Source organism: Mustelus asterias, chromosome 27 (assembly GCF_964213995.1).
Source record: "Mustelus asterias chromosome 27, sMusAst1.hap1.1, whole genome shotgun sequence".
In the NCBI taxonomy this organism is placed as follows: Eukaryota; Metazoa; Chordata; class Chondrichthyes; order Carcharhiniformes; family Triakidae; genus Mustelus; species Mustelus asterias.
Window position 1 is genome coordinate 17411280 of NC_135827.1, and position 22338 is coordinate 17433617.

At 42.6% G+C, this 22338-nt stretch overlaps 1 protein-coding gene across 1 annotated transcript in view; it reads left to right on the forward strand.

Moving 5' to 3' along the window:
• igsf9bb (immunoglobulin superfamily, member 9Bb) overlaps positions 1-22338 on the forward strand; it is a 683212-nt gene that overhangs the window by 396538 nt on the left and 264336 nt on the right. Inside the window, exon 5 of the mRNA XM_078198934.1 lies at positions 6631-6782. Within this exon, the coding sequence (XP_078055060.1) occupies positions 6631-6782 (152 nt within the window). The remainder of the gene's footprint in view (positions 1-6630; positions 6783-22338) is intronic.

The window sequence follows — 22338 nt, forward strand, 5'->3', positions numbered from 1 at the left end:
CAAAGAGTGATGGGTAGGGCAACATGGGTTGAGACAAGTTGGCACTAGAGGTCTATAAAAGGCCATGGCGGGTGAGTGCATGGCATGAAATGGCATGGGTTAGCATGGATTGGGAATATGTGACGGAGTGAGGACTGGAGGGAAGTTTTATGCTTTGATTTAGAAAACCATAGAAAACTTACAGTGCAGAAGGAGGCCATTCGGCCCATTGAGTCTGCACTGTCCACAATCCCACCCCAGGCCCTATCCTGACAACCCCACCCCAGGCCCTATCCCCACAACCCCACATATTTACCCCACTAATCCCTCTACACATCCCTCGACACTAATGGGCAATTTAGCATAGCCAATCCACCTAACCCGCACATCTTTGGATTGTGGGAGGAAACCGGAGCACCCGGAGGAAACCCACGCAGATACGGGGAGAATGTGCAAACTCCTCACAGACAGTGACCCAAGCCAGGAATCAAACCAAGGTCCCGGGAGCTGTGAGGCAGCAGTGCTAACCACTGTGCCACCATGCCGCCCACTTGACTTAATTTGTTTTATTATTGTCACATGTATTGTTATATAATTAAAAATATTGTTTCTTGCATGCTTGCGACAGTTTTATTCTTTTTTTAAATTTCTGGACACAGTGCTGGAAATCCAAAGCAGACCTTTCATTCAGCCCTCATCCCACCTGGCCGCCTCCTCATTTCTCCCAGGTCGCCAGCCCTGACTCCCCTTCTAGCCCGTCAACCCAGGACCAAAAATCCGACATCCAGGCAGCCATTTCTCGCAGCCAGGAATTCTCCTGTCTCTTCACTCCTGACCCTGGATCTAATGTCTCACTGCTGTTTGAACCTGAGCTAAGCTTCCATGACCAAGAGTGCCTACTTCCACCTCCTTAAAGTTACCCGTCTCTGCCTCTGCTTCAGTGAATCCATGGCTGGAACCCTCCTCTATGCCTTTGTTACCTGCTGACCATTCCAATGCTCCCCAGCCCAACCTCTTTACTTACATCATAGAACAGTACAGCACAGAACAGGCCCTTCAGCCCACGATGTTGTGCCGAGCTTTATCTGAAACCAAGATCAAGCTATCCCACTCCCTATCATCCTGGTGTGCTCCATGTGCCTATCCAATAACCGCTTAAATGTTCCTAAAGTGTCGACTCTACTATCACTGCAGGCAGTCCATTCCACACCCCAACCACTCTCTGAGTAAAGCACCTACCTCGGACATTCTTCCTATATCTCCCACCATGAACCCTATAGTTATGCCCCCTTGCAATAGCTCCATCCACCCGAGGAAATAGTCTTTGAACGTTCACTCTATCTATCCCCTTCATTATTTTATAAACCTCTATTAAGTCTCCCCTCAACCTCCTCCGCTCCAGAGAGAACAGCCCTAGCTCCCTCAACCTTTCCTCATAAGACCTACCCTCCAAACCAGGCAGCATCCTGGTAAATCTCCTTTGCACTCTTTCCAGCGCTTCCACATCCTTAATAAATTCAGGCTTATCCAAAACTCTACTACCTGTATCCTCACTCACATCAAGTTCCATTCACCCCTGCGCTCACCGACATACATAGGCTCCCAGTTTGCATGGCAACACCTTTCACTTTAAAAATGTCATTCTTGTTGTCAAACCCACCCACCCCACCCCGCCCCCACACCCATTACTTTGCCCCTCTCTACCTCTGTAACCATTTAAAGTTTTAAAGTTTATTTATTAGTGTCGCAGATAGGCTTACATTAACATTGCAATGAAGTCACTGTGAAAATCCCCTAGTTGCCACATTCCGACGCCTGTTCGAGTACACTGAGGGAGAATTTAGCATGGTCAGTGCACCTAACCTGCACTTCTTTCGAACCAAAAGAGAAAACGCTGGAAAATCTCAGCAGGTCTGGCAGCATCTGTAAGGAGAGGAAAGAGCTGACGTTTCGAGTCCAGATGACCCTTTGTCAAAGCTAGAAAGCTCCAGTTTCCTCCCACAGTTCGAAGGAAACTGGAGCACCTGGAAGAAACCCACGCAGACATGGGGAGAATGTGCACACTCCATACAGACAGTGACCCAAGCCAGGAATTGAACCCGGATCCTTGGCACTGTGAGGCAGCAGTGCTAACCATTGTGCCACCGTGATGCAATCTCCTCCAGCTCCATAGCCCTCCAAGATCGCTATGCTGCTCCAATTCTGGTCTCTTTGGAATCTTACTTGCTCCACCATTGGTGGCCTTGCTTTCACCTGCCTTGACCCCAAGTTCTGGAATCCCTCTTTAAATCTCTCTGTCTCTCTACCCCTCAGCTTTAAGATATTCTTCTAAGGTCATCTCTTTGACCAACCTTATCCTCCCACATTTTGTTGCATGGCTTGGTGTCGGCGTGTATTTGATAAGGCTCTTGTGAAGTGCTTTGTGAAATTCTTGAGATACTTCTTTGTGCAAAATAACTGCCACATCCTTTTACATAATAGCAGTCATTACAATGACTTCTGTTGAAGTCATTTGTTGCGTAAAGTGCTTCAAGATACCTCCAGGAGGTATGCAAAGAAACAAAAATAAGTTTGATGAAACATAACCGTATTAAACTTATCAAATACAAATAATGAGGATAGTCCCAAGGTAATTCTTGTATTTGATGAAAAGCTGAATTCTGTACTCAATTAACACACTATTTTAGTTTTCTGACAAAACCTGAGTTTGTTAAACAAAGCAACGATTTAGTCTGGTGTTCTGTTTTGTTCTTTTAATGATCCGTGAGAATGTTAAATAAGACTAGAATTACAGGATGGGATCTCGCTCTTCCCGAAACAGTAAAATCCCGTCCGAGGCCAACAGACCTACTCATCGTCTGTCTCTCGCCCGCTCTGATTCCTGTGATGTGTGGGGCGGTAAAATTCCAGCCATAATCTCGAAACAATTATAATGGTTTATTGCAAAAGAGTAAATACTATGTAAGAAATACAAGTAACGAGTCTCATTGCCTTCTGCCCATTGGGGACCCCGGTAATGATGGCTGGTCTGGAGTTCAAGTGGTCCTGGCACCATTCGCGATCTGGGTCCAACGTGAAGTTCAACTTACTCAGATTGAAGCACCCCCTTTATTAATGTAGCACACACAAACAACTTCAATTTGAGACTTGGTATAAACATACAGGCTTGGAAAGCAATATACAAAGATAACAGTAGCAAACCAACTTGACCTGTGATTACAGTGATTCTATCAAATGGTACATCTTTTTAGGTTCTCACAGCTTGAATATTGCTGAGTTGACTGACGAATATCTTAAGTTTTTAATTTCTATATATCTGGACTGGACAAAGAAGAATCTTCACGTTGGATCAAATGGCCTCAGATAAGAAGAGGGTCAGGTGCCTTTGGACTGTTTCTTTTAGTTTTCCTTTCGGTTTGGTTCAGAGTCAGGGGCTGTCCTGGTTTTCAAGCTGCAAGCAGGTTTTCTCTCTCTCTCTCCCTGGTATTGTAAATTCTGCTGGCTAGCTGGAAGCAGGTCTTCTTGCCTTCCTGAAGTGACAATTCTGCTGTTGGTGGTTTGCTAGCTAGTAACTAGAGTCTCTCTCTCTCTCCCTGGTGTTTTGGAAAGCTGTTCTGACTTCAAGATTGTCTGTGTGTGTGTCAAGAAAGCTGCACAATCCAACCAAAGGGCTAAGTTCCAGCATCTCGTGAGCATTCTTATTTTCTGTGTTAAACCTGTGGCAGACGTAGGTTTATACGGAGGTTTGTTTGGTTGGAACATTTCATATAGTTGTTAAGGTTTCCATATCATGGTTGTTTTATTTCTTGTTTGTAATTGTTAAGTTATTGCTAATTTTCTTTCTATATGTTAACTGTATTCTGAAATAAACTTTGTTTGATAAAAGCTCCCAAGTGGGTCATTTAAATCATACCCGAAGTGAAACATCTCATGCTTACCTTAGCCAAATTCAAATTGCAAAGCTTATGATCCAGGCGGACTTCATAAAACACTTTGGAGGGGATGGTCTAGTGGTATTATCACTAGACTATTAATCCAGAAACTCAGCTAATGTTCTGGGCACTCAGGTTCAAATCCCGCCATGGCATATGGTGGAATTTCAGTTCAATAAAAAATATCTGGAATTAAGAATCTACTGATGACCGTGGAACCATTGTTAATTGTCAGAAAAACCCATCTGGTTCACTAATGTCCTTTAGGGAAGGAAGTTTGCCATCCTTACCTGGTCTGGCCGACATGTGACTCCAGAGCCACAGCAATGTGGTTGACTCTCAACTGTCTAGGCAACTAGGGACGGGCAATGAAATGCAGGCCAGCCAGCGACGCCCATGTCCCATGAATGAATAAAAAAAAACTTTGGAGTATCTGACCTGAATTATAACAATAGCAATTTTTACAAAAGCAAATGTTCCAAGGTGCTTCACAGAGGCATCATAAAACAAAATATGACACCGAGCCTTGTTAGAAGATATTAGAGCAGTTGACCAAAGGCTTGGTCAAAGAGGCATGTTTTATAGTGCCTTAATGGAGGAAAGGAAGGTAGAAAGGGAAAAAGGTCGGGAGTGGAGGGGGAATTATAGAGTTTAGGACATAGCCATGGCGACCACTGGAGGAGCAATTAAAATTGTGGACGCTCAAAGAGACCCAGAACTGAGGAGAACAGATCTCTGGAAATTCCAGAGATGGAGAGGGACCAGATCATGGAGGTATTTGAAAACAAAGATGTACTTTTTTATGGTTGCATCACTTGGAGTGATGCACTAATTCTATTTAATTTTAAACTCACTACGAATAGTCATTTAGTATATCTGTTATTAGTGTTACTGTGGGGGAAAAAAACCCACTGTTGCTGAGATATTATGAGACTACAATTGAGTTAATGTATTACTTAATGATGAATTATGTTCTGTCAAGTTTCATTAAGAATCAACCTATCTTTATGATAATCAACTTAACCTTTGATGGCATTGACCATATCCTGGCAATTCCAGCTTAATAAAATAGCATTAATACATCTCTATGTCCATCTCAGTCTTTGATGCCTCTGGCAAAAATAAATGGGTGTTCCACACATTATTGCACCGTGACCCTGCTGTTGATTCATTTGCTTCAGTTAACAATCAATATCACTTGGACAGGGGTGTGAGGGACAATCCCAAGGTGAAGTAATTAAGGCAGCATATTCAGGCATTTGAACATGCAGAACAAGCCAGCGTGTCCAGGTTGTGGGAGGGCACTCCCAAGAGGACAGTGGAAATGTTTTAGGGTTGTCCTCAAAGCACCCCTGAAGAGGGCAAACGTACCCGTTGGCTGGTGGGAGACCCTGGCTTGTGACTGACCAAAATGGAAAAGGCTCTTTAGGGAAGGCACATCGAGAGACTTTGTTGGGAATGTGCAAAGGCAAGGTCAGGGCATCAGAGGGAGCTGACAAAATCTCCAAGCAGCCCATCTACCCCATCCTTCAAGCACCACTTGACCCACATGTGACAGAGTCTGCAGATCACACATTGGACTTTGTCAGCCAACTCCGAAACCATCAAACCAGAGTGGAAGCATCATTTCCAAAGGACTGCCTGAAATGTAATAGGAGAGAAGATTCACTGAAATATAGATGACATACTGCAATGCCCAATATTGTGTTTCTTATGTATTTTGTGTGTTATTTACTGACGTAACTTGGAATGAGAGAGACTTTAATGAAGTAAATTATGCCAAACCCAAATCTCCAACCTTTACAACATTCCCACCTCATGTATATAGCCACTGTGGGAAAAAGTGAAAGAAGGTGTTAGAGAGGCACTATCTAATCAAGAGCATTTGAATCAAGACCATAAGAATATTGATCGCAACATGGTCTTAGATTATAGCTTTAAACTGCATGTTCAGATTCTGTGCACCCAGTTCAAGGTGCCAGTATAACTTAAAACATCACACCAGTGCATTTAATTCAGTGCTCAGCAGCTGGAATAATTGGCTCTACTGAGCCCTGTTGCTGGAAATGTTAGTCAAACCTTTCAATTAATAAATTTTCTGAGATCGATTTCAAATTCTAGTCCCTACCATTCCCGTTACTTACCCGACACAATCATCCCCGTTGCTAGCCTCACGTAGATCAAAATCTAATCAATCCTTTCTCCTTTTTTCTGACTGAACTCTGTTGAATTTAAGTGATGTGAAAGCTCTTGGCCTGACTGACACAATGGTTAGCACTGCTGCCTCACAGCCCCAAGGACCTGGGTTCGATTCCCGGCTTGGGTCACCGTGTGTGCGGAGTCTGCACATTCTCCACATGTCTGCCTGGGTTTCCTCCGGATGCTCCGGTTTCCTCCCACAGTCCGAAAGATGTGTTGGTTAGGTGCATTGGCCATGCTAAATTCTCCCTCAGTGTACCCGAACAGGCGACTCGGAGATTTTCACAGTAACTTCATTGCATTAAAACCTACTTGTGACAGTGATAAATAAACTTCAAACATTTGCAATAGCTTGTAGAAATTAAATCGATATTATCAAAAAGGTCATGATCCCTCTGTGGACTCCTATATATTTGCTGAAGTAATCGGTTGAAAAATACAAACTGGCATTTCTAAGTATATAGTGCTTGCTCTTGATGCCGAGATAATTTTAAGTGGATTTATTTGTCCTTCTCTTCAGCTCCCCCTACATTCACGGAAACACCTCTACCTTATGTGGAAGCCAAGGAAGGAAGTTCCATCACCCTCACATGCACGGCCTTTGGAAACCCGAAACCTGTTGTTAGCTGGCTGCGGGAGAAAGTACTGCTGGAGAACACTCGGAAATACACGGTAAGACTTCAAACGGAACGTGACTGCTGATCACTTCTATTTCATGTGTAAAAGTGTCTGCAATAAGCACCTTCACTGAGATATACTTGCATCCACTTCCTTCCTTGCCTCGAGTTACTTTGAGCTTTTTTTAAACTTCATTCATCTCCAATTACAAAGCCACTTTATTTCAACAGAGACAATGGGTCCAATTCAACATATCTCATCCAGAACAGAATTACTGTTTGCTAATCTCATCCAGACTCAGTTCCTTTCCCTTATATTTTGCAGAAACTATATGGATAAGTTCCCAGTCTCAGTTCAATCCTCCCATTAGTTGAGATTGACAATTTTCTGTATAGTTAACTAAGCATGTCATCCCACAGCATAGGAACAGGAGTAGGCCATTCAGCCCATCAAGTCTGTTCCACCATTCAATTAGAGAAAGACATGAAGACTTGAGAACCTGGGAAAGTCAGTGGCAATATATTGGGGACAGTTCGCATTACAGCAGAGGAGGTGATGGGCGTATTGAAATGTATGAAGGTGGATAAATCTCTTGGCCCTGACCAGTATATCCAAGGACAGCGCATGAGGCTAGAGAAGAAATTGTGGGAGCCCTGGCGGAGATATTTGCATCATCGTTAGCCATGGGTGAGGGACCCAGAAGACTGGAGGGTAACAAATGTTATGCCCTTATTTAAGAAGGGCTGCAAAGAAAAACCTGGGAATTATAGATTGGTAAGCCTAACATCTGTGGTGGGTAAGTTACTAGAGAGGATTCTGAGGGATAAGATATACAGGCATTTGGAAAGACAGGGTTTGATTAGGAGTATTCAGCATGGCTTTGTGCAAGGGAGATCATGCCTTACAAATTTGCTAGAGTTCTTTGATGAAGTGACCAGGAAGGTTGATGAGGGCAGGGTGCTAGACGTAGTCTATATGGACTTCAATAAGGCCTTTGATAAAGTTCCACATGGTAGGCTGCTCTGGAAGGTTAGATCACATGGAATCCAAGGAGAGCTGGCAAATTGGATATACAATTGATTTGATGGAAGGAAGAAGAGGGTAATGGTGGAAGGATGCTTGTTGGACTGGAGGCCTGTGACTAGTGGTGTGCCTCAAGGGTCAATGCTGGGCCCATTGCTGTTTGTTATCTGTATCAACAATTTGGATGAGAATGTACAAGGCATGATCAGTAAGTTTGCAGATGACACTAAAATAGGTGGTATTGTAGACAGTGAGGAAGGTTATCAAAAATTGTAGTAGGTTCTTGATAGCTGGGGAAGTAGGCCAAGAAATGGCAAATGGGGTTCAATACAAATAAGTGTGAGCTGCTGCATTTTGGAAAGTCAAATCAAGGTAGGACTTTCACGGTGAATGGTAGGACCTTAGGGAGTATCGTGGAACGGAGGGACCTTGGAATTCAGGTGCACGGTTCTCTAAAGGTGGAGTCATAGGTAGATAGGGCAGTGAAGAAGACTTTTGGCATGCTGGCCTTTATCAGTTAGGACATTGAGTATAAAAGTTGGGAAGTTATGTTGCAGTTGTACAGGATGTTGGTGAGGCCGCATCTTAAGTATTGTGTTCAGTTTTGGTCGCCTTGCTACAGGAAAGACGTTATTAAACTGAAGAGAGTGCAGAAGAGATTTACAAGGATGTTGCCAGAACTCAAGGGACTGAGTTATAGGAAGAGATTTCACAGGCTAGGACTTTTTTCTTTGGAGTGTAGGAGACTGAGGAATGGTCTTGTGGAAATGTATAAGATCATGAGAGGCATGAAAAGGGTGAATTCATTCAGTCTTTTTTCCGGGGTTGGGGAATTGAGAATTAGAAGGCATAAGTTTAAGTTAAGGGGGAAAGAATTAATGGGAACCTGAGGAGCAACTTTTTTACACAGAGGGTAGTAGGTATGTGAAATGAGCTGGCAGAGGGAGTGGTTGAGGCAGGGACGTTGACAACATTTAAAAGGCATTTGGGCAGATAGATGGATAGGAAAGGTTTAGAGGGATATGGGCCAAATGCAGGCAAATGAGGTTAGCTTAGATGAGCATTTTGGTCGGCATGGACCAGTTTGGGCCAAAGGGCCTGTCTCTGTGCCATAGATTCTATGATTCTAGATCATGGCTGATCTGTGGCCTAAATCCATATACTTTGACCCATATCCCTTAATATCTTTACTTAACAAAAAGTTATCTATCTCAGATTTAAAGGCAGCATCAACTGCCATTTGTGGGAGAGTTCCAAGCTTCAATCACCCTTTGTGTGTAGAAGTGCTTCCTCACATCTCACCTGAATGGTCTGGCCCTAAATTTTAGACTGATTCCAGGGGGAAAGATCATGTATTGTACAACACTCTGTTGTATAGTACATGATCACTCAAACAACCAGGCAACAGTGTCAGGCAACAGAGGGTGAATTCAAGGAGTCCTTGCAAAATTGATGTCAACATTAATCAGGAGGATATCTCTCCACTGGCTTGAGACATACCCAGAAATAATGAAGATGGCTGTGATGGTGGAAGGCCAGTCATCTCAACCCCAGGTCATCACTGCAAGTTCCCCAGGGTTGTGTTCTATCCACAACCACCTTCAGCTGCTGCATCAGTGACCTACCATCCAATGTAAGGGCAGATGTGAGGATGTTTTCTGCTACTTGCAGTGTTCAATTGCAATAACAACTTCTTAGTTACTGAAACAGTCTGTGTTGCATGCAGGAAAACCTGGACAATATAAGTAATATAAAGAGCAAGTAACATTCTCGCCGCACAAGTGCCATACAATGACCATCTCCGAGAAGAGTCTAACCCTTCTTCCCTTGACATTCAACAGCCTTACCATCTTTGAATTCCCCAACATCCACATTCGGGGTTGTAATCATTGACCAAAATTTAACTGAACCAGGCACATAAATACTGTGGCTAGAAGAGTAGGCCAAAGGTTGAAAATATTTGCAGCAAGTAAAACTCACCCTCTAACACCCAAAGTCTGTCCACCTTCTACAATGCACAGGTCAGGAGTGTGGTGGAATACACTCGACTTGCCTGGATGAGTGCAGTCCTAATAACACTCCACATTCAAGACAAAGCGGCCTGCTTGATTGGCACCCTATCCACCCCTTAAATATTACATCCCTCCAGCTGTGGCTGGCACAGAGGTCAGCACTCCACACTATGGCTGTAGAATTTGCTAACTACAAAATGCAGCAACCTGTCATGGCTTCTATAACAGCAATTTCCAAACCTACCACCTAGTAGAACGAGCACAGCATTTCAACACTATCACTTGCACATTGCTCCCCCGCATTGTGGGGTCGATCAGTCCAGGCCGGAGTAGGGGGGGGTTGCAATTTCCCGCGGGCCCCCTCAATAGCTGGGGGGGGGGGAAGTCTGTTTTAGGCGATGGAGGCTGACTGAGAGAGGCAGAGGGTGAGTGACAGGTCCCTCTGCTCTGAGAGCAGAGAGACCTACGCATGTGCAATGGCACCCTCTACTGCTCTCAGCCAGCGTTCAGGCGACTTAAGTCCCGCCTCCTCCCCCTACAGGTGAGAAACAGTTTTTGAGGTTTTTTCATGCACTGAGTTGCATAAGATTGCAGATTTGGACTCTCCCAAAAAACTGATCAGAAACTCTCCCATTTTCATGCTCGTCCTAGACTTCGAATTCTTTTCGTAATATCGCCCCCATGGAAATATATCACAGATCAGCAAACCCAACAGCCTGATACACCTTAGTGTTGGGTGTAAGTGAGGAGCCATCAAGTAATGTTCCTGGTAAGGAAGGTTTTCTGGGAAAAAGGATTATTGGGTCAGGCTATGAGTAGTACGTCTTCCTTCACTATTGGACACACCTCTATGCCATGTGGCTGCTGAGCCTCTGATCTCCTGCCTCCCCTATTTTACAAGTCAGCAGCACACCCAGTCATTGCCCACACCTGCCTTCTGAGGATTGTACTCAGGAGTCAACTCCTGCCCCCTGGGAGCGTTCGGCATGACCAACTGGACATTGAACTTGTCTCAAACCCAATGAAGTGATTGCACTTGAAGAGAGCATTGCATCAGCCTTGCAGATGTGGTGCAGGGGGCCATGACCCAGAAACGAGCTGGGCATTGTGTTCCCAACCCTGGACTGAGAATCGAGTTCATAACCTTTCAGAGCAGGATTCACCCTCACCTCCGCAGGCATGTTTTCCAGCAGCAGAGGCAGTGCACCACTTCCAGCAGCAGAATCTTCTGGTCCCACCAATGTCAAGAGGTTTGCATTGTTCGCAGGCCGCACCGCTGGGGAACCTACTGTGGGCAGTCGACCTTGACGAGTCTGGAAGATCCCACCAAGGGCAGAAGGACTGGAAAACGCAGCCCTCAGTATTATATAATGGGACAGTGACCTTATCAGTTCACTGAAATAGCAATGTGAGCTCCTTTTACATTGGGGTTGATTCTGGAATCAGCAGTGCACTAGCACTAAATCTGGACAGCACCAAGGACAGATTGATGTAGCCAGGTGACCTTGTACGCCCACTTACAGCTACCCATAGGGATTTGAAAGCTTGAAGTCACCTCCAGCATTGGAGAGATGAACTGCGTTGTGGAACAAAAACAGAGATTTGTCATTGTGCAGCAGCTGACAATGTCAGATGATAATGCATGCACTGATGTTCTAAGAGGATAAGACTTGTCCCATTAGCTGTAACATGACACATTGCCTGCTGAGAAACTTTCTGCTAGATAAATGGGGGGAAAGGATAGAAAGGCTGAAAAAGAAAGCCATTTAATCTTTACCAGATTCACCATCATAAATCGCATTGCCTTTTGAGCTTCAACATAACTAACTTTTATTTCTTAAAATTGTTTTATTGGATGGGATTGAAAAATAAAACTTAAATCAGGATAGATCTTCCTGAAGCCAGGACACAAATCACTTATTCAAAAGCCTTCTCTTTCTTAACAAATGCAGCTTTTCATATTCGTTCGAGTTTTATATAAAATATCAATTTTTAAGCATTTATTATACTAGGTCCTTTTGGCTCAGAGTGTGTGTTAATCGTTAGAGGGATGTTTCTGTGTGCTGCTTGTTGTTTGTAATGTTAAGGACAACCGGAGAGGGGGTGTGGGCACTGCACACATTTGCGGCCCTGGAAGATAACCTGGCAAGATCTGTGCATTTGCTTAGAAGCAGAGAAGTTTAGAACAAAGAACAATGTTTGTGTTGGCTTTTCTGGTAAAGCAACCCAAAGTTAGTCCCATTGGCCCATACTCTCACCATGGTCCTGTGTCAGCCACTACTTCACACCTCCAGCCAGGTTTTTTTTACACGTTGTAATAATCTCTGCCTTAGCAAAGATCCTGGGACAAAAGATTCTATAATGTTATTTTCAAACCAGATGTGAAACAGAGGGCAGTGGTCCATGTCTAATGACTTTTGGCAAGATTTTCGGACACACATGCAGATGACCTGTGCATTGGATGGTACAGACACTCAAAGTTGTTGCTTATTAAAAGTTAAATGGAGTTTATTTATTAGTCACAAGTAAGGCTTACATTAACACTGCAATGAAGTGAAATTCCCCGAGTCGCCACACTCCAGAGCCTGTTTGGGTCAATGCACCAACCAGCACATCTTTCAGTCTGTGGGAGGAGACCGGAGCATCCGGAGGAAACTCATGCAGTCACAGGGAGAACGTGCAAACGCCACACAGACAACGACCCAAGCCGGGAATCGAACCCGGGTCCCTGGCGCTGTGAGGCAGCAGTGCTAACCACTGTGCCACCGTGCCACTTATTGTGGCCTGACTTAAGATTCTTTGTGAGTGAACAAATGTTTTACACATATCTCACCTGACCCTATTTGATAGTCTCTGCTCCCACTGGTTAAATGAAGTTGGCTGTTCTTTACTAAGTTGCATGACAATGCTCCTTTGCAGCAATATTGAGTATTGAAGGAATATTCCATATATTGCCTGACCAATAACACTACCAATGATCATTTGAGGCATTTATTTTATTCATTCAAGGGATGTGAGCCTCATTGGCTAGGCTAACATTTATTGCCTGTCCTTGATTGTCCTTGAGAAAGTGGCGTTGAGCTGCCTTCTGGAACCGCTGCAGTCCATGTGGTGTAGGCACATCCAGTGATCCAGTGACACTGAAGGAACAGTGATATATTTCCAAGTCAGGATGATGAGTGGCCTGGAAGGGAACTTCCAGGTGGTAGTGTTCCCCTGTATCTGCTGCCCATGTCCTTCTAGATGGTGATGGTTCTGGGTTTGGAAGATGCTGCGTGAGGAGCCTTGGTGAGTTCCTGCAGAACCTTTGTTTCAGGATTCCAATGGTCTCCTCCATCAAGACCGTTGGTATCTGCCTGATTATATCTTTTTGAAGGCCAAGACTTTGGATGTTCCAAAGGGGTCAATTTTTTTTTTTTATTCGTGGGACATGGAGATCACTGCCTGGCCAGCATTTGTTGCCCTACCCTAGTTGCCCTTGTTCAGAGGGCAGTTGAGAGTCAACCACATTGTTATGGCTCTGGAGTCACATATAGGCCAAACCAGGTAAGGATGGCAGGTTTCCTTCCCTAAAGGACATTAGTGAACCAGATGGGTTTTTCCGACAATCGACAATGGTTTCATGGTCATCAGTAAATTCTTAGTTCCAGAATTTGTTTTATTGAATTGAAATTCCACCATCTGCCATGATGGGATTCGAACCTGGGTCCCCAGAACATTAGCCGAGTTTCTGGATTAATGGTCTAGCGATAATACCACTAGGCCATTCCCTAGTAGTGAGGCCACCAGTAGATACTGTCGGCAGTTATAGGAAAAGCTATGAAATCCCTGGGCTAGATTAATGATGTTTGTGTCACCTACATGGTGCACTGCAGGTGGAGAAATTCCAGCCTTCTCTCCTGATGTTCCTTAAAAGGACCCACTGGAGTATAGCTCCATGGGATTGGTCAGCCATTGGCCTCAGTCCCTGCTATCAAGCACCCATTTTAGATGGACACTGTCCAGTTCTTTAGCTGCTAAGGAGCACATTATGGGGGTCATCACCTTATTAATTATTTTATGGTCCTTATTGAACTTAGTGCATGTTTAATGTGCAGGACCTCAGCATCACCAGTGCTTCCACATTACAGAAAGACAATGCTTTGAGCAGTGGCTCCGACAATGCAAGTTCATGGCACCATTGGGGTGAATTGGCCATGTTAAATTCTCCCTCAGTGTACCCAAACAGGTGCCAGAGTGTGGCAACAAGGGGATATTCACAGTAACTTCATTGCTGTGTTAGTGTAAGCCTACTTGAGACACTAATAAATAAACAAACTTAAAAAACGTCTTTATTTAAGGGTGAATAAACATCAACAAACATTGTGCCACCTTGTTCAATATTCACCTTCCACGTTGATGTCCAGTATGGAGCGTTCTTTTTTTCTGTTAGTTTTGCCAAAATTTCAAAAATAATCCTGTTCTGATGAAAGGTACAGTAAGAAGTCTTACAAGAAATGAGTGATCACTAACCTGATGAAGGAGCAGCACTCTGAAAGCTCGTGCTATCAAGTAAACCTGTTGGACTTTAACCTGGTGTTGTGAGACTTCTTACTGTGCCCACCCCAGTCCAACACTGGCATCTCCACATCCCGATGAAAGGTAACTGACTTGAAGTGTTAACTCTGTTCCTCTCTCCAAAGATGCTGCCAGACCTGCTGAGTACTTTTCTGTTTTTATTTCATGAATCTTCTGTTTCGCGGCTTTCAGTACAATTTTGGTACAGCTGACATATGTGCACAAGCTTCTATTCCTACCATTGAAAATGTCATAATTGAATCAATTAGGACAGCTGCATGTTCTGAACCCCCCTTGATTCAAAGCACAACCTCAAGCGACACCAACAATCTGTACCACGGGCACATTAATTGAAGCAGAACCTTCCGAGGTCACCTACTTCACAATAGCAAAAAAACATTTATGCAGCACCAGTTATCCAGTAATATGCTTCATGGCTTGAATCTTGTTGCAAAGATTGGTAAAAGCTGAAGGGGTAATGCAGTAAGTGCCAAGAAAGATTGGTTATATAATTTATGGTGTGAAAACAACTGGAATAATGAGAAACAAAAAGAATAAAAGCAGGAAATACTCAACCAGTCCAGCAGCCTCTGTGATCGGTGACCTTTCATATCAGAACTGGAAATGCTAGAGATGTAACAGGCTTTTGAAAAGAAAAGGCTGTCCATATCTGAATATGTTTGCATTATTTTTGTGTTCAAGTGCACTGTAAAATGATGAGCGACCATTTGACATCAGATTTTCTAATTTGGAATGTTTTGCATGCAGGCAGTAGGCTTTCGCTATCTTTGACATCAAATGTAAACAAATTGCAAAAGGCGCTCAAAGGCATTGAACCTAAAGCTATCCGATCCACTCAAACTACCCAATACACTCAAACTACCCAATACACTCAAACTACCCAATACACTCAAACTATCCAATACACTCAAACTACCCAATACACTCAAACTATCCAATACACTCAAACTATCCAATACACTCAAACTACCCAATACACTCAAACTACCCAATACACTCAAACTATCCAATACACTCAAACTATCCAATACACTCAAACTACCCAATACACTCAAACTACCCAAGACACTCAAATTATCCAATACACTCAAAGTACCCAATACACTCAAACTACCCAATACACTCAAACTACCCAATACACTCAAACTATCCAATACACTCAAACTACCCAATACACTCAAACTACCCAATACACTCAAACTATCCAATACACTCAAACTATCCAATACACTCAAACTATCCAATACACTCAAACTACCCAATACACTCAAACTACCCAATACACTCAAACTACCCAATACACTCAAACTATCCAATACACTCAAACTACCCAATACACTCAAAGTACCCAATACACTCAAACTATCCAATACACTCAAACTATCCAATACACTCAAACTATCCAATACACTCAAAGTACCCAATACACTCAAACTATCCAATACACTCAAACTACCCAATACACTCAAACTACCCAATACACTCAAACTACCCAATACACTCAAACTATCCAATACACTCAAAGTACCCAATACACTCAAACTATCCAATACACTCAAACTACCCAATACACTCAAACTATCCAATACACTCAAAGTACCCAATACACTCAAACTACCCAATACACTCAAACTACCCAATACACTCAAACTACCCAATACACTCAAACTATCCAATACACTCAAACTATCCAATACACTCAAAGTACCCAATACACTCAAACTATCCAATACACTCAAACTATCCAATACACTCAAACTATCCAATACACTCAAAGTACCCAATACACTCAAACTATCCAATACACTCAAACTACCCAATACACTCAAACTACCTAATACACTCAAACTACCCAATACACTCAAACTACCCAATACACTCAAACTATCCAATACACTCAAAGTACCCAATACACTCAAACTATCCAATACACTCAAACTACCCAATACACTCAAACTACCCAATACGCTCAAACTACCCAATACGCTCAAACTATCCAATACACTCAAACTATCCAATACACTCAAACTACCCAATACACTCAAACTACCCAATACACTCAAACTATCCAATACACTCAAACTACCCAATACACTCAAACTATCCAATACACTCAAACTATCCAATACACTCAAACTACCCAATACACTCAAACTACCCAATACACTCAAACTATCCAATACACTCAAACTATCCAATACACTCAAAGTACCCAATACACTCAAACTATCCAATACACTCAAACTATCCAATACACTCAAACTATCCAATACACTCAAACTATCCAATACACTCAAACTACCCAATACACTCAAACTACCCAATACACTCAAACTATCCAATACACTCAAACTATCCAATGCACTCAAACTATCTAATACACTCAAAACTAGCTAATACGCTCAAAACTATCAAATGCTCTCGAAAGTGGCAACTTGTATGGAAAAATACAAAGAAATTAATTACTTGAAAAATATCTGAATTTATTCTGCTGTTTTCATTTAGTCCAAAGAATATTCCCCCTACACAGTGCACGTTTGAGAGCATCACCAAATCCTCATCAGCTCTGAATTCATTTTCGTCTCATGGTCTATACTTCCCATCTCTTCTCACCACCCACCCAGGCTCAAGATCTAAACATCCCCCCCCCCCAACCAAATTGTCCCCCACACGCACATCTCCAGGCCTTAAGACTCCCAACCACCCCCCACCTCCCCCCCCCCCTCCCCCCCCCCCCCGCCACCACCCCCCCACCCCAGCCGTCACTGTCAAACTCTGAGCCGCACAGTTGCTGGTGAGCTCTGGGCTCTCCCCCAGACTCCTACTCCGAGACCCCTCCCTCTCTCTGCTTCCTGAACTGTGGCCACCCCAACCCCCCAGCAAGTCTCTCCGTTCCCCACTAGATAAAAGCAAATTACTGCGGATGCCGGAATCTTTGGTCTCCATTCCCCACCCCTGACTTTCCTCAATTGCTGCACCCACACCGCCTGGAAAACTGCAGAAGGGCCAGCCCCACATCACTTCAGTTCAGGTTGGCCCTGCAACCTGAGCTTGTCAGCTGGAGAGAGAGAGAGAGAGATGGGGGAAGATGGGGAAGTGGGAGTAAGAGAAGGGGGAGAGAACAGTTGCAATCTGGAAAGGGAATGGGGTTATTTGGGGAGGTGGAAGAAAGTTGCTCCGGGGGAGGTTGACGGGATGGAAATGGCCTCATTCTGGAGGAAGGGGGGACAGGAGGCTGGCAAGGTTGTGCTACGTTAGTTTTAGGCTGTCAAGAAAAACATCAAACTAGTTTATTAAAACATGTAAAATGGAACCTGCTTTTTTAAGTCAGTTCAGTTTTAGGATGTTTAAAGCTATTGAAATTCAAAAATATGCAAAATAAACTCTACCCTTTTTTGGTGTCTGAATGCTTAAGGTTAATGGTGTTGCTAATTGCAAATGTTTGAACGCTGTAGTTTGGGGAAATTGATGGCAGTGAAGACAGTTACGCTGCTTGCCATGCTAAATGGGGGTTGATTTAGCTCAGTTGGCTGAATGGCTGGTTCATGATGCAGAGCAAAGCTAACAGAGCAGGTTCAATTCCTGTACAGGCTGAGGTTATTCACAAAGGCCTACCTTCTCAACCTTGCTCCTCACCTGAGATGTGGTGATCCTCAGGTTAAATCACCACCTGTCAGCTCTCCTCCTCAAAGGGGAGAGGAACCTATGATCATCTGGGACTGTCGCAACATTTTTTGAATAGCTAAATAATTGCTTTTGAGCAAGTGCAAATGAATGCTGTTGACCGCAAATGACGTCATATGATGTCACAATTTTCAGGTGGGAGGAAGGAAAGAATAAATGGGAAGAAACATGACAGGATGGAAGGCAAGCCAGATAAAATGACGAAAAGGATGATGATGAAAGATAACGGGGGAATGGTAATGGGGCAAATAAATAAAATAATAGGTTGAGAAGAGATATAAGTGGCAATTTCAGAATTATAAGCATTTACTGTCTGAAAAAAATAGGAATGATGTCTATGACCTGATGTTATTGAACTCAATATTGTGTCCCAGACAACCATAAAGGTACCTACTCAAGAGATCTTCCTCAGGCTCAAATTGGGCTTCATTGAAACATTTTGGGATGACTAGGGAAAAGAGGTCAGAATGGTATGGGGCAGGGAATTAGAATGACAGTTAGCCAGAGTTCAGGGTGATGTGTGTGCACTATAGTAAGTTCAAACAACCAGGAAACCAAGTAATCACAAACTCTTTCCAAACAAATATCCGTTAATACTGAATTCATGTCCAATGCTGCTTATGTAAAGTTTGTGGGACTCAGCTTTTATTCTTCTCAACTGCTGAGTGTCCATGTTGTCCAATTAATAATGTTTTACCTTTGACTCTTGTAATAGTATCACCTCATTTGCACTGAACAAGATGACAGATAGATAGTAGAAATGGACTGACATTTAGATATCAGTTAGATATTTTTACTTCCTCTGACATTTTTTAAAATCTGGATTGTAGGTTGTAGAAATCCTGGACTCAAATAAAAGTCAGTCAGGGTTAATGAATAATGAATCAACAACTGCAGTAACTTAAATAGTTACATCGAGGTAATTGTGCAAGCCAGCTTCTTTGTTTAGATTAACCCATTCAGATTCTTCATTTTCATTCAGTGTCATGTTTTTATAATGATATAAAAACACCGAACACTCATAATATTGTGAGTGGTTGGTGTTTTTATGTCGCGGGTTCATTTATTGAGACTCGGCACATTAGTACAGATATACATTGTGTGCTCTGCTTAAAAACCAAACTGATACAGATACTGGATCATATGACACACTTACTTCCTGGTGATGTCATGTTGCAAACACCTTCAAGGCATATTATACCATCGTTCCTTGCGTTGCCGAACGTGAAACGTTCTAGTCATTCTTTTGAGATGGACTTCCTGTTCAGCTTTATACACAAATCCCTTAGGAAAGCAACACCAGCCAGCACTGCCTGTTTCAGATGGCTGAAACATGACATAAATCGATTATACCTTTTCAAAATCCACATATTTGATACGTACACAAATTCCTACATGGAAGAGAGCACTGAAAGGATTTTCAGTAACTTTATCTAAACATCTCCAGAACATGCACAGTAACACTGTCACTTCTTTAGAATGGAAAAGAGTGTACCTGAGATGAGCAGCCCATAGGCAAAATAAAATTGTATGAGTAATTGTAGACCCTAATTATTATGATGACAATAATCATGTCATCATAATATTAACAGTAACAATGTTCATTATTACACAACATTGTAACTGGAGGAACTTCAGAGAAAAATAGCTGAAGAATTTCTTCAAAGATACATACTAAATTACTCATAAAAATGCATCATATGTAATATGATCAAGCCTGTATTGAACTGATTTTTGGAGTCAATATTCACCTATTCATGGACCAAACGTTTGGTGATGTGGGTTTCAGTTCAGGAATGGAGTTCCAGCTTTTCAATGCCTATTTAAACTATTAATAAAATGTAATATAATATTATGGCTTTAGAATAGAATCCCTACAGTGCAAAAGGAGGCCATTCAGCCCATCAAGTCTGCACCAACCACAATCCCACCCAGCCGCTAACCTCTGTATCCTCACGTATTTACCTTGCTAGTCCCCCTGATACCAAGGGACAATTTACCATGGACCATCAACCTAACATTGCCAGGTTAAACATTGAGAGATTGTTTTCCCTGGCTGGAGAACTAGGTTTAGTAAGAAGTCTCACAACACCAGGTTAAAGTCCAACAGGTTTATTTGATAGCACAAGCTTTCGGAGTATTGCTCCTTCTTCAGGTGAGTGAAGAGTTGTGTTCACAACAGGGCATACATAGACACAGACTCAATTTACAAGATAATAGTTGGAATGCGAGTCTTTACAGGTAATCAAGCCTTTACAGGTAGAGACAATGTGAGTGGAGAGAGGGTTAAGCACAGGGTAAAGAGGTGTGAATTGTTTCCAGCCAGGACAGTTAGTGAGATTTTGCAAGCCCAGGCAAGCTGTGGGGGTTACAGACAGTGTGACATGAACCCAAGATCCCAGTTGAGGCCGTCCTCATGTGTGCGGAACTTGGCTATCAGTTTTTGCTCGGCGCTGCTGCATTGTACAACGCAGAATCCTCAACCGGGATCCTGGGTTAATGTCACACTATCTGTAACCCCCACAACTTGCCTGGGCTTGCAAAATCTCACTAACTGTCCTGGCTGGATACAATTTACATCTCTTTAATCTGTGCTTAACCTTCTCTCCACTCACATTGTCTGTACCTGTAAAGACTTGATTACCTGTAAAGATTCGCATTCCAACCATTATCTTGTAAATTGAGTCTGTGTCTATATATGCCCTGTTTGTGAACACAACTCTTCACTCACCTGAAGAAGGAGCAATACTCTGAAAGTTTGTGCTACCAAATAAACCTGTTGGACTTTAACCTGGTGTTGTGAAACTTCTTACTGTGCTTACCCCAGTCCAACGCCGGCATCTCCACATCGTGGAGAACTAGATGTCATAGACCCAGGATATGGGGTTAGCCACTTAGGATACAGATGAGAAGAAATTTCTCAGAGTGTAGCAAACCTTTGGAATTCAGCCCCCTCGAGGGCTGCCGATGCTCTATCATTGAGTGTGTCAAGCCTGCACGAGATTGATAAACATTTGAAGATTTAAGGGAATGAAAGGGATATGGGGATAGAGTGAGAAAATAAAGTGGATACAGATCAACCCTGATATTACTGAATGGCGGAGCAGGAACAGAAGACCATGCGATCTGCTCCCATTTCTCAAATTCCTCTGTTCTAATTAAGGAACAAAATAATGTAACCTGAAAGCTAAAGGAGTGAAAATACAGGGAAAACTCAGGGAAGTTGAAGGAATAATGGAAAAAAAGACAAGATACAGAAGAAAACATTTATTTAAAATTTGGCAATATAACTTTAACAATGCTTTAATCAGTCTGAACCTGACATCTGACCAGGCGTAATGTAATATATGGGGAGCTTAGATGTTGCACTGTGTGAGCTGGTACGTAAAATTAATGTCGGGGCCATGGAACACAGATATCCCTGGAGCTTTACTGCTATAAGAGATAATGGTCTCTGGCAGTAGTTATAATCATTCATATGTCATGGTACCTTTTAAACAATTACTGTACAAGTTATTAATATTATATTGTGACATCTCTCTCTGTACATGTCAGAGTAATATTCCACTTTGGTAAAAGCTGTTGCCCCTGGCACTTTTGCCTCAGGTTATTTTCCTACTTTATAATCAGCATCAAGCGAAGTTTCTCACATCTCACATAGAGATGGCATACATACTGTAACGTTTTCTTTCCTCTGAACAGTCATTACCGCTGCTTGCACTGATTAGGGTTGAGAACTATTGACAAACCATGGACGAATTGGATGAAGTTGCTTCAAAGCTCGCTTTAACATTCTTCCTTGTATTTCACTTGAGAATTTCCTCAGACAGTTGACACAATAAATTAAAGGAAAAGTCAGTGAATAAAAATTACAGAATTAACTGATCTATGGGAATAGAGATGAGGGTTAATGATTAACCCTGTACACTGAGTTGCAGTAAAATTGCAAACCTATTAATGAAGAATAGGTTTTTGATTTCATTGATCCTACCCAAACTATATAAACACGGTTAATCAAGAGATATATATTCTGTCTGTTCAAGTGATTAGTTAAACAAATTTTTGCATCTTCAGTAGGCTCTGCAGAGAGTGGTGAAAGTAATGCTTCATCATGTATAGAATATCTCATAAATAAATGCATTTATGTAACAGCCTTTTCCAGCTCAGAATGCCCCCAAAGTACTTTACAGCTAATCAAATTGTTTTGAAGTGTAGTCAACTGTCGTATTATAGGAAATGCAACAGGCAATCTGTGGACAGCAAGATCCCTTAAGCAATACCACAGAATCATAGAAGCCCTACAATACAGAAGG